The following is a 17,016-nucleotide window of genomic DNA, read 5'->3' as shown; positions in this document are numbered from 1 at the left end:
CGTGGACAAGCAGAAAGGTGACCGTTGCTGACACTATTCATGACAAGATGTCTAAGTTATGGCAAAAGGGAGCGGGCGATGGGCAATTAAGAGATGCGGTACGAGCTAGATCTGGAACGATCTACCACAGGCTTAACGTTACGGCACAGAAAAAGGAGGGAACCAACAAATATGAATTTCAATACCCTTATAAATCACAGGGGGGCATCCGCCAAACGATCTACGATTTTGAGGAAAGTAAGCTATTGTGCCTCCCCGCCGAGATGGAATTGTTCATTATTTACGCTCAAGGAGTAAGCCCACGGGTTGTGATATGGCCAATGGCGATATAGGACTTTCTGGATAATATGGTGTTGCTGGTCGTGGGCACTGCGCAGAGTTCAGCACCAACAGTAGGGGATGTGCCAGAAATTCTTAGACACGAAGCAAAACTGGTTTGGATGTTGCTGCCTAACCCATGGGTTGGTCGACAAACCATCAAAGATAAGGGAAAGCCTATAAATACAGAGCCAAATGATGGAATTGTAGTTAATAGTTCGTCTCTTACACACCTTGAAGATTGGGATCTTGCGGATAGCAACAATTGTCTTGCAAAATTGCAACACAGGTTGCAACAAACAGTGCGTATAGGCGACTAGAAATTGGAGACTTGCTGCGTTAGCACAAGGAATTCCCATACGTGGCACCCCAGCTAGAGCTAAAATCCTATGAGGGGGTGCTCTGTGTTAACCGAGCAGAGCAGAATGAGCATCATCGGTTGCGCGAAGTAGTGAAGGCAATGGAGCAGGAGCTAGCAGAAGAGTTGCAGGAGACAAAGAGGGAGCAATAGCACGAAGTGTGTCACTCACAGGGATGGTGGACCGCGAAGCCTAGGCAGCACGTATCGCCGCACCAATGAGTGACTCAGGACAAGTCACGATGATTGTGTTGGGGCCTTGTTGGGTAGTGGAGGCCCCGCGTAACTTTTTTGGGGCTTAAAGCCTAGAAGTTAGGGAAATATTATTGTAAATCTCCGACATGCACGGAGCGCAAAATGTAATAGGTCGAGTCAAGGGGTTGTCCATGCAAAAATAATATAGAATAATAAAAGGTAAGTCGGGTGCCCATGGTCCACGGACCATGGGAAATGTATAAATAGAGCGAGGCTCTAAGGGTAGAAGGCAATTTTTGTTCTAGATTGGATCTGATATATTATGGGCTGGTGAAAGTAGTCAAAGTTCTGTGTCTGTAAGTTTGAGTAAAAGGGGTCAGTGGGTAGATAGAGGCTCCGCAGCTATGTGCGTGGAGGTCTGATAGAGTCCGCAGCTGTGTGCGCGGACCCCTGCAGGTGTGTGCACAGGGCAGAAAGAAGGTTGTACTAGAAAGAAGATATTAATAAAGATAAGTTGTTTCTGAAATACCACGAATCTGTTGTCTTCTAGTTTATGCATATATTATTTGACTTTATATCTGTTTATGATTGCGCACACTGGGTTTATGGTTAAATGTTTGCTTAAACACTGTATAAGAAGATCAGATCTATAATAATTTCATTAATAGGAACGTACATCTGTGCGGATCTACGTGGAAGCCTGATACTAGTCCAGAGTGGTATGAGGCCACAAAACGGTTCGCGACCCCTCCAGACCACATCAAGACATCCCAAGGATGCGGAAACCTGGTTCCAGCATCCTCCCCTCTTACCTCGGGTGAGACCTCAGTCCGCGATCCACGGGCTGTTGCCGAAAGGGCAAGTAGCTGCAGGATTTGTTTGGCTAATAACTCTTCTGAACCTAGGTCAAGGCCCAATAAGCCAACATAGACCCTTCTTGTCCTTGAAGTGATTTGAGAGTTCTAGGCTTGATGCTTCACCTTTGTAAATGTTTCTCCTTGATGAGTGTTCTTGAGTTTCCCTTTTCTTGATGTGTCACCTTAGCTTTGATACCATGTTAGAGAATCTAGGGCAAAGTAGTGTAAAGTGATTCTCCGTTTCTTGATAGCAATTTGTGATGTGTTTTTACAATTTATCTTCTTCTTCTTATTAATGTGTGTGTTTCATCAAACCGCTACCAAAACAAAATAACAAGAACACAAAGTTTGGCTCTCTGCTAGGGACAAACCCTCTCTACACTTGAGAGGAAAACCCTTTGTAAGATTTCTCTTATTGAAGCTTCTTATTTGAACAACTGCCAAACCCTAGACCCTTGACTAGGATATCCTCCAAGCATAAGTCAAATCCTTCTTTCTGCACTGTCGCTTCCAACACATCTTCTGGTACTTCTTCCGGCACTTTGTCTTCCAATTAGAGTCCTTTTCACCTTAGAGAGATGGACTCCTTCACTAAGCTTGTGAGTCTTTGGAGGCTTGATCTTTCACCCAAACACAAAAACTGTCTGCTATCATACCCTTGTTGCACCTCGCACGTGTGACTGTTTAGCCCTAGAAACAGTCCTTCATACATTCAATTTGCTTCTTCCTTACTTCGCTAGAGATCCCTTCTTCCTTACTGGAGTAGGAGGCCTTTGTAGGCCTAGTTACTAGCCCAAACCCTAAAGAATATATCATTTTAACTTTATTGTTGATCGGGCCGCAGTTTGTCCTTTATTCCTCTGCACATATGGTGCTTCAAAAATGGTCTCCTTACCTTAGTTGTTCTGTCTCCTTAACTTGTTGTCTTCGTTACCCTTTTTCTACCCTTTTCTTTGTCTTTTTAGCCTCCTCTTGTATGCGGATTTCAGAGTGAAGTTGTGTGTCATCTTTTGGAGTGGACAACCTCTATAAATAAGAATACAAGAATATCACAAGTAATTGTCAACATAAGAAAAATGTTTTTGCCTTTCTGATTTTCTAACATGGTATTAGAGCTAAGGTGAAAGAAGAGGGACAAGGCAGCTTGAAGATCTATTGAAGAAAGGGTTAAGGTTTCAAAGTAGACCATAAGGAGAAGGACAATATAAGAAGAGGAAGGACTATTATGGCCACATCAATGAAGATAGAAAACAAACTAGAAGGACCAACCAACTATAGAGCATGGAAGAAGAGGATAGATCGCATCTTTGCAAAACACAAACTATTGGATTTTGTACTAGGAAAAGTCAAGGAACCCTCAGATGATGCAGGAAAGGAGAAGTACAAGGAAACAAACATCTTGGTCATGAATCTAATTGTAGATGGAGTAAAGGATAACTTAACTCCCTACATATCAAATATAGATACTGCAAAAGGGATATATGAAGCTCTCTCCAAACTATTCACCATCAAAAACATTGGACAAATAGCTAGTCTCAAGAATGAACTAAGAACAATAAAGATGACAAAAGATGACACTATGTCTTCTTATTTTGTAAGGATCTCCCGAATAAGAGATGAGCTCCAAGCCATTGATGAAGTTATACTAGATAAAGAGCTTGTGATTGTTGCACTACTAGGTCTACCAAAATCATGGAGTTCCTTTGCATCAGGTATTAGCAGTTGGAAAGAAACACCATCTTTTGAAGAAATGTGGAATGCATGCAGTCAAGAAGAAGCTCGCATCTCATTAGAAAACAATAAGAAGGAAGATGAAGAGAACATCACATCCAATGCATATTCTGCTCACTACAAGAAAAATGGAGGAAACAAGAAGTTTAAAGGACCAAACAAGAAGATTGACCTATCCAAATAGAATGCTTTCATTGTCATAACATGGGACACTACAAGAATTAATGTCCTGAAAATCCTATAAGTAAGAAGAGCTATGGTTGAAACATCCTCCTATTGTGCCTCGTTTGCCTCACTGCCACCCCAATCTAAATCTATATATCCTGTAAGTTGGATTTCCTTCCCAGTGTACCCGAAGCAGTGATGTATAGTCCCACGCAAGTACCTTAGGATATGCTTAGCTACAATCTAATGATCATGTTTTGTCTCCATCTGACATTGATTGAGGACATTTACTGCAAAACAAATGTCCAGCCTGGTATTCACTATTGAAGTTTCTAAATCTAACAGTTAGAAACCCTCCATGCACTTTACTGATTTATTCCTACCTACTTGTTCTATTAATTAACAAGTTATTTACCATGTAAATACTGAAAATAAATACAAGTGCATGCGCAACACATTACAGATCATCAACTGAAGGAAACAAAAAGAAGCACACCAATGACACTGTTATTTTTGGACTAATGTCCCTGTGAAAACCGAATGCGGGAAAACCGGTGCAACGATCTGAGGGTTTTATTATTAAGAAGTTCTTTTTTTAGTACATTGGGTGCCAAACTAGCTAACGCGACAGAGATAACAAATCTGGCAATGATACCTCTCTTCGGAAATAGGTATTCAGTAAGCCTGCTCCACAAAATCCCTCTCCAGCACAATCTGAAGCTCAGCGTCAGCCCTACTGGCCTCTGCGTCAGCCTGAAACCCTCTGAATCAGCCTACTGAGGCTCTGCGTAGCCTCTCTAGCTCTCTGCGTCACACCTGCAGCCTTTGCGTGGATGACGCAGGCCCTTCTGGCTCTGCGCAGTCTCTGCTACCTCTGTGTGACTCCCTCTGGCTCTGCATCTGCCTCTCTCTTCTTCTACGCTGGTCTCTTAGCACTGTCCCTGCCTCTCTGCCTCGTACTCACTGCCCCTCGCTACCACTGATCATTGATTCTATCTCTCTTAGCAAACCCCGCTCTAGAGAATAGAATGATTGATCACTCTAGTGTATTCTCCAAGTGACCCTCAAGCCTCCTCTTATACTTTTCTCATTGACGAATCAACGGCCGAGATTAAGTCTCTAATCGATAGCTAAGATTAGATCTGGCTTGATTCATGTCTTTTGGACCATTCTAACACAGTTTTATATTAATTCTCATTAATATTTTAATTTCCCAAACTGTTTAGAATCTGCCCAAACCCTTTTTGGGTATTGCAGATCTCATGTGCCCTAACCTCTCCACCAAATTTCGTGGTTAGAGCACATTCGATGCTACCCCAATTGAACACTCCCTCTTAGTGAAGGCTATGCTTTAGTAATACTCCTCACTGAGCATCACTCTAATCATCCGGCTTCTGTCCCTGTGCTGATGCTAGCCTTGCTGCCCATCATCCTCTGCACTGTTGCATCCTGTACTGCTACCCATGGCCCTGCCACTAACATTGCTACATCTGTACTGCAACTCCCTCTACATCCGTGCTGTTGCCCATGGCCCTACCATTGCCACTGCTGCTTCTGCACCGCATCTCCTCTCATCATGCTACCCATAGCACTACCACTGCTAACTGCTGCACTGCAACTCAGTTATGGAGAAATAAGTAACTGATCTCCTAACTCTGACCTCTCTGTCAGGCTAGAGCACTCCTAATGCTGAAGCTCCCTCTGCTTCTAACAAGTGCTCCCTCTCTGACCTCTGCGCTGCTGCAACAACTCCCTGCATCTCGCACCATTGCACACCTCTCTATGCCATCTTGCATTGGTGCAATGCTCCCGTGCCTCTCGCACTGTTGCAGCTTGCTAGCCTTGCGTTGTCCTGGGAATTTTGCATTGTAGCTCTCTCTGCCGCTTTATCCGCATCCGTCTCTACCCACATCCACTAGTCCTGCTACTCCTCTTCGGGGCGCTCGTAACAAGGTATAATCCAATAGGCTGGGTACTTTAAGGATCCTGCTCCTAATCGCCTGTAGTCTGTCTGACTACAACTCGATGTCTCCCCACTTCCGCTCAAGTGGCGTGTGTGCACTCATGACACAATCATCGTTTGTCTCCACTTCCTTTTCTGCCCTTGTTGGTGCTGCCTTGGTCTCGAAGTCCTCTCCCTTGTTCTTCTTCCTTGGACACTGGGTTGCATAATGACCCAGCTCCCCACAATGGAAGCATTTGATCTTGGAGAGGTCCTTCTTCTTCCGTTTCTCTTGTTTTCCCTCAGATGCTAGGGCAACATCCTCCTTCTCCTCCTTTTTGACTCTGATCCCCTTGCCACCGCTTCCCACCTTGCTTAGCCTTCTGATCTCTTCTTGGCGAAGAGCCGCGGGTTGCTCTGCCCAGTATACTCTGGAAAAATACCTCCCAGTCTTCTGAGACTGCGTTCAGGGTTGTTCTCACCATCAATTCTTGATACGACGTGGCCCCTTTGGATGTCAGCTGATCCCGAATCTCATTTAGTCGACCGAGGAAGGTGTTGATCGGTTCTCCCTTCTTCATCTGATATGACCACAACTGATTTTCTAGTAGCATTCTTCTCTGCATAGAATTATGCTGGTACAATTTCTTTAGGGCCTCCCACATCTCATTTGCCGTTTCCTTCTCGGCAATGTGTGGTACTACATGGTCCTTGACCCCATTAAGGATGATGCTCTTGGCCCTCGCCATTGCCTCCTCATACTTCTTGTTATCAGCTGGGTCAACTGGGATCGCTATCGTCCTCAAGGCAAAGTGCTTGACACGATTTCTGTCAAGTACAGATAAGATTCTGGCCTTCCAAACTGCAAAGTTTGAGGCTCTGTCCAGTCTGTCCTAGTCTCTTACTCCATGTAGTGCCATGCTGCTCTTCTACTTCCCTCCTGGAAGTTCTCGATGTGACTCCCTCTGAGCCTTGATTTCCCTCCTGGAAACCCTTCTGTTGATGTCGAGATGCCCCCTACTTTGATCATCTGTACAACTGCACCATTGATCCGAATTTCTCGGCTAGAAACCCTCAATAGCAACTCCCTCCTCCTTTCCCTTTCCCTATTAGGTATTATTCTAACTATAGTACCCCACCAGCGCCACTCTGCAACTTACCCACAGCCTCTTAAACCCCAGCAATCTGAAGGTGAGAGCTCCTAGGCTCTGCGCAATCCCGACACCGACAAACTAGCTCCCTCGGCCAACTGCGTCAGCCCTCTTGGCCTCTGCATGAGCCTGTATTTTCCTCCTTCAGCCTCTGCGTGAGCCTGTCTTTGCCTCCTTCAGCCTCTGCGCAACCTTTTCTTGCCTTGAACTTGATGACGCAGGCACTGCGTCACCCCTTCCTTGCTGCTTTGCTGCTAGGAACAACTATTTGCACTTGGGACCAATGTTGCACGAAGCGGGAGCGAAGCGGAAGCGCGGAGCGCGGAAGCGTCATTTTCCAAAAATCTAGGAAGCGAAGCGTCCGCGGAAGCGTCTGCTATATATATATATTTTTTTATATTTTTTTGCATTTATACTCAAAACAAACATCCCAAATACCAAATTAATTGTAGAAGACATGAAAACATGCATATTTTTGCATAAATCAAGATAGATATGGCATCCATGATTCCATTGTAGTTACTAGTATGTACAACAATCATCTATATTCTAGCTATTACAAACATACATCAAATTTTTAAGCATATTATAAAACATAAAACATTTAAGCATATTATAAAACATAAAACATAGAGCATATTATGATTTATCTAGCAAGTGAGCAACTGTCAACATTTGTCATGTCCAAAATTCAAATAATAATGTTTACAAAATATGTCACTTGGTCACCGCCAAGCCAAAAAGGTTCAAAATTCAAATTCACAAGTCTACAAGTCTAATGAGTAATCTATGACAAAAAGAAGTAGATTGTGAATATATCTACTAATCTCTCCTCCTTCCACCACGAATAGAACGTGATGGCGGGCCTCCACGTGGTGGCAATGAAGAAGATGGTCCCTGTGTAAGTCGTGGCACTGGAACTGATGAAGAAGAACCCCCTGCCGTTGGTGTTGAACCATGGAACCTAGAAACCAAGGGACCAGATGGGGGTGGGGGTTGTGGCATATCAACACCCGTGTCATCATCCTAGAATCGCTCAAAAAATTCATGCAAAAAAAAAAAACACTAGTTAACAAAAAAATTAAAAACATGAATTAGAGAAATGCTTTATAAGGGAAAATTGGAAAATTCATACCACAATGGACATACCTGGATAAGAGAATCCTCTAATTGCTCTAGTCGCAACACTCCATCCTCCAAATTGGGCTCCTCTGGATTCTTGTCCCAAGTCAACAAGTCTTTATTAGACTTTGCATCTTCACAGTAATGGGACAACAATCGCAAGTTGTAATGAACATAAACCAAGCTCTCTGCCCAGTCTAAATTCAACCTGTTCCTTTTAACACTGTGGATGAAAGAATAAGAGCTCCAACACCTCTCTGCAGAAGAAGTGTTTACCACCTGTGATAGCACCCGCAATGCCAAACTCTGTAGAAGTGGAGTAGGCCCTCCATGCATGTTCCACCACTCAAGAGCAGAAAAATGCTCTCGATCTTGAATTGCATGCATGCTCCCAAATGGACCAGTGTTGCTCGTATAGTTGCTCACCTGTCTCCGTACCAATGCAGCCTCCTCATTATCAGGGATTAATCTACTCAATGCAGCCATATATTTTTCGTGAACCTCTTTATCTTGGTGTGGTTTTTTCCTGACTCCCCCCCCAGGTGCTGGTTTTGAAAGCCATGATGGATGATAGTATTTAGGTGTCAAAACATATGCTAATGCATGCAATGGAACATTTAGCATATCCCATCGGTTTTCCACCTCTTCACGAATATAATTGTACAAGGTGGTATCTCTAGGCTCAACAATGTCTTTAATCTGCCCCAACATGCTATCCATTTGCTCATACACCTCCCCAATTACTGGTCGATCTGAATCTGCAAACTTGATCATGTAATAAATTGGTTTGGTGAATTGCAAAACATATTTAACCTGTGACCAAAAGTAACTGTCAAGAACAGTGTCCTTGACTGCATTAGCACCATCTGTGTCAGTGTTAATTTCATCCCATGTTTCAGCACACACCAGATTAGTTAAAGCTTGTCTCACCCTCACTAGCCGCCTAAAGGTGAGGTAATAACTAGCAAATCTTGTCTTTGCAATTTTAAGCAATTGCAACTTGGAGTAAGTGCCATAGAAGTAGTTTACCCTTGTATGCCCTGTGATGAATTTAATGAGCTGCTTCCCTTTCCTGTAAACCTCAGCAATCCACCCACAATCTTTGTCTTTCACAATATCATGCATCAAAAGGTTCAATGTGTGAACCAGGCACCCAGACCAAAAGATGTGTGGATGAGTACGCTCAATAATTTTTCCTGCTAACTTACAATTTGCTGCATTATCTGTGATCACTTGAACCACATTATTCGGACCAACATCTTTGATTGATTTCAATAGGAGATCTGCAATGTTTTGTGCAGTTGCACTGATGGAGGAGGAGTCATGAGATGCAATAAATACTGCACCACTAGAAGAAACACCAAGAACATTTATCAAATGTTGGTTTCTAATATTTGTCCACCCATCTGATACAATGGATACCCCAGAATCCACCCACTCATGTGTAAAACGTGTCAAAGCTCTTTGAACCTTAGCTTTTTCTCTTTCTAATAACACTGTTCTAGCTTTCTCATAGTTGGGGGCCTTGTATCCTTTTGGGGCTTCATTGATGGCCTTTACCATTTCATGCCAATAGGGAGAGCAAAGCACATTGAATGGTACACCGCAAGCACAAAGAAAACGGACTATCTTTCCATCCACATCATCCCTCCCAGCAACATTAAGGAAATCCCCTATTGTTTTTCTACCTCCAGAGGTTGCAAAAGTACCATGAGGAGATGGGCAACTACCAAATTTAGAGGTTGCACTTGATTCAGAATGAGTTTTTTGTTTCTTGTTTTTTCGTTGTGCAGCCATCTCTATTTGGATGTATTTTTCGCTTTGTTCACTTGAAATGTTTGGGCAAATGGTTACCCCCACAGAACCCTTTTTTTCATCACTCTCCAGCACCCCACAAAGATGCCTCCTCAGACGGGTATATGAACCCGTATATGGTTTTCCTCCATGACAACCATGAGGGCACAAAAATTTGTAAGATCCACCACCCTTTCCCCCTTCAAGTTTGGTCACATAGTTCCACAAGGGATTTGATGTACCTTTCCCATCTTGTGCTTCAGTGTCCCCTTCAAGTTCATCCCCTTCCTCTTCAAACCCTTCCTCCTCATCATACATTGGGTCACCAAGTTCATCCCCTTCCTCTTCCCCTCTATTCCTCACCCTTGCCATCATTAAAACCAAGAGTGGAATGATACATAGAAGCCAAAAGAACACCATCTTGGAATATGGATATAGGTGGTGGACAACCTGTAAATAAAGGAGCAAGTAGAAACAATGGGAAAGAGTAGGAGAGGGAGGAGAAAAATACAATTTTTTTTTCAAAAAAACAAGGGAGTTTGGGGTTTGAACTTACCTCTTTAGCTCTTGTAGATGAAGTCCTCCAAGCTCTTGCTCCAAGCTCCTCCTCCTTCACTCCTCCAAGCTCTCCTCTCTTCTCCTCTCTTCTCCTCTCCTTTCCTCTCTTCTCTTCTCCTCTCCTCTCTTCTCTTCTCCAACTCTCATAAACTCAAAGTGAGAAAATGAGAAGAGAATGGGGGCTTTATTCTTTTCTAAACTCACCCTAAAGTGACCCTAACCCACCCCTAACCCACCCCCTCATGCTTAGTTAAGTTAAATTTTAAATGAAATTAAAAAAAAAATATGTTATCCGCGGGTTGCGTGCGGGTTGCGCCCGGGTGGCGTGCGGGTGGCGTGCGCTTCTGGGCAGGTTGCGTGGCGCCACCTCATGCCAGAACCGCATGCCGAAGCGCGATTCCGGGGGGGCCGCAACCTCATTGGCAGGAATCGTTTAAAAAACAAGGAAGCGCGCAACCTCAATTTCGGAATCGCGATTCCTGTGGAGATTCCGGAACGCTTCCGCACGGGTCGCGGTTCCGGGTTAGGATCCGGGGGGGGGGGGATTCCTGCAACCCTGCTTGGGACAATAGTTTTCTATTGCTACTGCTCTGCTTTGCTGATGTCCTCAGCTCTCTTGTGATCTGCAACCACGCTCTGATACCATGTTGAAGTTTCTAAGTCTAACAGTTAGAAACCCTCCATGCACTTTACTGATTTATTCCTACCTATTTGTTCTGTTAATTAACAAGTTATTTACCATGTAAATACTAAAAATAAATATAAGTGCATGCTCGACACATTATAGATCATCAACTGAAGGAAACAGAAAGAAACACACCAATGATATTGTTATTTTTGGACCAATGTCCCCAAGAAAATCCAATGCGGGAAAACCGATGCAGCTATTTGAGGGTTTTATTATTAAGCAATTCTTTTCTCAGTACACTGGGTGCCGAACTAGCTAACCTGACTGAGATAACAAATCTGGGAACAATACCTCTCTTCGGAAACAGGTATTCAGTAAGCTTGCTCCACGAAATCCCTCTCCAGCACAATCTGAAGCTCAGCATCAGCCCTGCTGGCCTCTGCATCAACCTGAAACCCTCTACGTCAGCCTACTGAGGCTCTATGCAGCCTCTCTGGCTCTCTGCGTCCACCTACAACCTCTGCATGGATGACGCAGGCCCTTCTGGCTCTGTGTAGTCTTTGCTGCCTTCGCGTGGCTCCCTTTGGCTATGCACTTGCCTCTCTCTGCTTCTGCGCTGGTCTCTTGGCACTGTCCCTGCCTCTCTACCTCATGCTCACTGCCCCTTGCTGCAACTGATCATTGATTCTATCTCTCTTAACAAGCCCTTCTCTAGAGAATAGAATGATTGATCACTCTGGTGTATTCTCCAAGTCACCCTCAAGCCTCCTCTTATACTTTTCTCATTGACAAATCAACAGCCGAGATTAAGTCCCTAATCGACGACTAAGATTAGATCTGGCTTGATCCATGTCTTTTGGACCATTCTAACACAGTTTTATATTAATTCACATTAATATTTTAATTTCCCGAAGTTTAGACTTAGGGACTCCATTAAAAATAGTAATTATTTTAATATCTCCCAAACTGTTTAGAATCTGCCCAAACCCTTTTTGGGTATTGGAGATCTCATGTGCCCTAATCTCTCCACCAAATTTCGTGGCTAGAGCACATCTGATGCTACCCCAAATCAACATTCACCAAGTACATCAAGGACCCAATCAATTGTCTGTTGCAAGTTGGATCTACCAGACTAGATTCTTAACTCAACCTTTTTAAATTTGAAACATAGGAGTCATCATGGTCTTGCAATCCATCATGCCATATTTCTGAAGCATCTTGATCACATTGTTAAGTTTTGGTATGTTCTATGCTTAGAGCAATTTATTTCAATTTTCACAATTAGCTCAATATCTTTTCCAGATTAGCAATCAAATCAGCATTAAAAGTAAATTGCAGATTGAACATAAACATAGATTGCAAAAGACAAGCCAAGACAAGAGGACACAAGATGTGGCGCTAGCTAGGGACAAACCCCAATGTGGGGAAACCCTTGATCAATTCTTCTTATATGTTCTTCAATAGTTCAGCAGAGAAAGAGAGAGATAGTACATTTACAACAGAAGTCAACACTTTGACTTATCTAAATAAGAGCATAGATCATCTCTAAGTAGATGATACATGAGGTAGCTAAACTCAGTTGAAGACATTCTGCTTCAACTGATTCTCCCAAGTCACTCCATCACCATGCTACACCTATCATTGTGCTGCTCCTCATCATCATGCTGCACCTCACTATGTTGCACCATGCTGCACCCATCATCACTATGTTGCATCTCATCATACATCATCAAGCATGACTGTACCCATCGCTATACTACATCATGTACCTTCATTTTCCATTACTGCACCATGTTTGCCATACTGTCCCATGTGCTTGCTACACCATGCTTGCCACCATGTGCTTACTGCACCTTGCTTACCATACTGTTGTTTCATTGTTAGCATGCCTTTGCTGCTGACCCATTGTTACATTGTTGTACCATGCCATCATTGTAACATTGTTGCTATCATGCTGTCATTGTAACATCATTGTACCATGGCATCATTGCTATCATGCTGCCCATGCATCTTGCTGCACTATCATGCATTCAAACTTCATGGGTCACCTTATTGTCACATTCCTAGCACTGTTGTCTCACTGTTAGTGATTGTTGCTCCTATGATTGCTTGTTGTCCCATCTTACTTTGTTGCGCCATGTGACCTTGCTGTCCCATCTTCCTTTGCAGCACCATGTGACCTTGTTGTCCCATCTTCCTTTACTGCCAACACACCATACAAACGTTGTTGTGTGTCACTTCATTACGGCTATAATTTCTGGGACTGGTTAGGACACACAACAATCCCTAACGTCCTCAAATCTGGCCTAGAATTACCCTTATGAAATGAACATACCTCATTTAGATGACTGCGTCTAGGGTATTCTAGGACTACGTCTAGGGATTCCTTAGGACAACGTCTACGGCTTCTTTAGGACTGCATCTAGGGCTTCCTTAGGACAACGTCTAAGGCTTCCTTAGGACTGCGTGTAGGGCTTCCTTAGGGTGGTGTCTAGGGCTTCTTTAGGACTGCGTCTAGGGCTTCTTTAGGACAGCGTTAGGGCAGCGTAGAGGTTCCTTCCATGGATGAGATCTGATCTCCATTAGGGCTTCCTCTCCTAGATTTCTCTTCCACTAAAACCCAAAGCGAGTGGAGAGAAATCAATAGTGAAGTGTGTGTGAAATGATTCTCAAGTCATCTCCTTTTATACTAAAATCGGATGATCTTTAGATCAATCCTATACCTCTCGATGAGGGGGATCCAAAATATCGGCTGCAAAATAAGATAACCCACATGGAGATTGGCCCTAGTTGCCAATTTTAACAACTTGCCTTAACCAATATATATCTCTCCTGGCTTTTGCCATACTTCTAGTCCCAAATAATAGTGCATAATCCCAAGATCCTTCATATCTAACTTTGTTGCTAATTGTTCTTGCATTCCTGAATCTGATGCTCTACACCTGTAACTAGTAGATCATCCATATGCAAGAGTATTATCATTGGTTCATCCTGGAGCACCTTGATATATAGGTTAGGGTCTGTAGTACTCTTGGTAAAACCAAGTCTCAAGAGGTATGCATCCATTCTTGCATACCATGCTCTCGATGCTTGCTTTAAGCCATATAGAGCCTTCTTCAACCTGCAAACATGAGTTTCCCTCTAATTTATTTCAAATCCTTGAGGCTGCTCAATGTAGACCTCCTCATCAATGGTCCCATTCAGGAAAGTTGTCTTGACATCCATTTGATGAATGTTCCAACCCATAGAAGCAACCAACAAAACAAGCGATCTTATTGTTGTATACCTAGTTGTGGGAGCAAAGGTTTCCTCATAATCAATTCCTTCTTTCTGTGAGAAGCCCCTTGCTACAAACCTTGCTTTGTATTTGTCTATGCTCCCATCTACAGTGTGCTTTATCTTATAAATCCATTTTGAAGTGACTATCGATTTGTCACTAGGCCTAGGGACAATCTCCCATACATCATTCTTCATTATGGACTAGTATTCTTCCTGCATTGCATTCCTCCATTCTTGATGCTTAGTTGCATCCTCATAGGAGGAAGGTTCTGCCTCAATCATCCTTGTCATGTATGCAGCATCTCCAAAATACCTCTTCAGTGTCGTACTTTCCATGGATGTCCCTGATGCTATATGTCCTTCAGCCTCTTAAAGAGTAGATTTCAAACAAACAGACCTCTTCCGATTTTCTGGAACAATTACTTGTTGTATAGGTTCACAAGGACCTTCAACATCTTCTTTAGTAGGTCCCATTCTTGACCATCATTGTCCCTAGAAATATCTTCAAAGATAGGAACTTCTTCTTCATCAGAGTCAACTGGAACATCCTTCAATTTCTTGCAAGCTATGTTTTCATCAAAGATGACATCTATGCTTACCTCAATTCGACGATCCTCCTTAATATAGATTTTGTATGCTTTAGATGAAGCACTATACCCAACAAAGATGCCCCTTAGATTGGTAAGATCTAACTTCTTCCTTTTATCCTTGGGTACATGAATATAAACAAGACACCCAAATATACGAAGATGATCCACACTTGGCTTCTTTCCTATAAATGCTTCTTCCAGAGTCATGTTGTTGAGGATGTTACGAGGACTTTGGTTCTGCAAGTAAACAACTATCACACATGCCTCACCCCATAGGAATTAAGGAATATCTTGATCGTGCAACATAGCTCTAACACATTCTTCAATAGTACAATTTTTCCTTTCTGCCACACCATTTTGTTCAAGATTATAGGGAAAAATGAGCTCCCTCTTGATTCATGCTTCCTTGCAAAAAGCTATTAATTCTTTGGAGGTGTATTCCCCACCATTATCTGACCTTAGAATTTTAATCTCTCTCTCGGTAAGATTTTCCACTTCATTCTTGACCTCCTGAAACTTATCAAATACTTCATCCTTGTCCTTGAGAAGGTATAGCCAAGTCTTTCTTGAGTAATCATTAATGAAGGTTACATAATATTGATGCCAACCAAGAGACTTAACTGCCATAGGTCCACATACATCTGAGTATGAGATCCAAAGTTTCTTTAGATCTAGTTTCACTACTTGCAAATGGTTTCTTCACATTATTGCCTAGAGCACATCCCTTACAAGTTCCTTCATTATCATCCTTTATTTCGGGGATGTCATTGACCATTCGACTCATAGATGGAAAAATCTTATAATGAAGGTGCCCATACCTTCTATGTCGCAGTGTCTATATAATGTTCCCTTACGAACCCCAATCACCCTTGATTCATAATACTAGAGTCCTTATCCCAAACCAAAATCTTACCATCAACAAAAGCAACTCTATTACCCTTATCCTCTAGACAAGAAATAGAAAGTAGATTTTTCTTCAAACCTGGAACATATAAGATGTTGTTGAGGTGAATTTTTCCACCTGACTTGAGCTCCAGCGATGTAGACTCAATGACTTTCACTAGATAGCACTTGTTGTCACCAAGTTCGATAGAGTGAGATGAGATACCCTTAGATAGGGTTTGGAGTTGACTGCATTCTCCCATCATATGTCTAGAGGCACCACTTTCAATAACCCATACATTCTCGTCCTTGAATGTGCCGAATAAAGCAGAGAACAAGCTTCCATCTTCTACTTCCTTTGCAAGTTTGGAGATGATCTTCGATATGTTGTTCTTGATAGAGATAGCGAGATTTTCAAGAATCTTGAAACCCTTCCTAGAGATGATCTTCGATATGTTGTTCTTGATAGAGATAGCGAGATTTTCAAGAATCTTGAAACCCTTCCTTGTAACCCTTGCCATAGTACTAACAAAGATGTGATCTTCAGTCTCCTTCTTGCACCTTAGCTCTGATACCATGTTGGAAAATCTGGAGACTTGCATATTATAACTTATTTTCCTTAGCTTGATAATTACTTGTGATGTTAGATGTTCTTTTATTACTTTAATTTTGTTCATCAAGCAATTACCAAAAACCAGAAGATCACAAAGAGACATAATACACAAGATATAGGCTCCAAGCCAAGGAAAAACCCTTCCAAGGGGAAAACTTGGTAAATGCTTCTCTTCTTCTTTAGAATTTGCTTACAAAAGAGACTTCCAAAACCCAAAGACCCCAACCAACAAACCCACCAAGACCCAAGTCAACCCCAACAAGATCTTCCTTGAGACAACTTCCAGTACTTCGATACTGCTACATTGTTACTGCAACTTCTACACCACCTACAGAATTTGGGCCCTGCAACTTCGCCCCCTGCATCTGCATCTGCTTCAGAATTTCGGCTTCTTGTAGTTGGCAGCTTCAAAAACCCTAGCGAGATAGAGAGAGAAGGATAACCCTTGACAAGCTTCGATTTCTACTCCTCTTCTTCGTCCTCCAACTACTCTTCTTCACCTTTGCTATTGCAGATCGAACTAGCTTGAGATGAGTGTGCAAATGTGGTTGAGCTCTCTTTTATTTATATCCTTTCTTGAGGGTCGAATAGCCATCCCTTAGGTAAACTTGTCTTTGCTCTTGGGCCGACTTGCTCTTGGGCTTATCCATGGCTTTTACATGATAAAATAAATATATTTTTTCATTACAATGAGTCTAAATGGGATTATGACACATGAACAATATTATTCTTTATCCTAGAAAGACCTAGAAGACCTAAACACACGAAGAACATGCTTTTGACTCAAACTTGAGTATGAAACACATACTCCAAAATAAAATATAATTTTTCTT

At 42.5% G+C, this 17,016-nt stretch overlaps 2 protein-coding genes across 2 annotated transcripts in view; one reads left to right on the top strand and one right to left on the bottom strand.

Moving 5' to 3' along the window:
- The window catches only part of LOC149169055 (uncharacterized), a 541,452-nt gene that overhangs the window by 502,129 nt on the left and 22,307 nt on the right, over window positions 1–17,016 (top strand). The window lies entirely within an intron of this gene.
- LOC149169056 (uncharacterized) lies at window positions 7,391–9,611 on the bottom strand. The gene is made up of 2 exons (XM_089427016.1): window positions 7,867–9,611; window positions 7,391–7,743 (listed from the first exon to the last, which is right to left on the bottom strand). The coding sequence occupies exons 1-2, from the start codon at window positions 9,400–9,402 to the stop codon at window positions 7,540–7,542; spliced, it is 1,740 nt and encodes a 579-aa protein (XP_089283142.1). The 5' UTR covers window positions 9,403–9,611; the 3' UTR covers window positions 7,391–7,539.

Source organism: Pinus tabuliformis, chromosome 4_2, assembly GCF_031772625.1.
Source record: "Pinus tabuliformis cultivar Carrire ecotype Pingquan chromosome 4_2, CPIR1, whole genome shotgun sequence".
NCBI lineage: Eukaryota > Viridiplantae > Streptophyta > Pinopsida > Pinales > Pinaceae > Pinus > Pinus tabuliformis.
The sequence above is the reverse complement of the archived record's forward strand: the minus strand, read 5'-3'. Positions and strand labels throughout refer to the sequence as shown.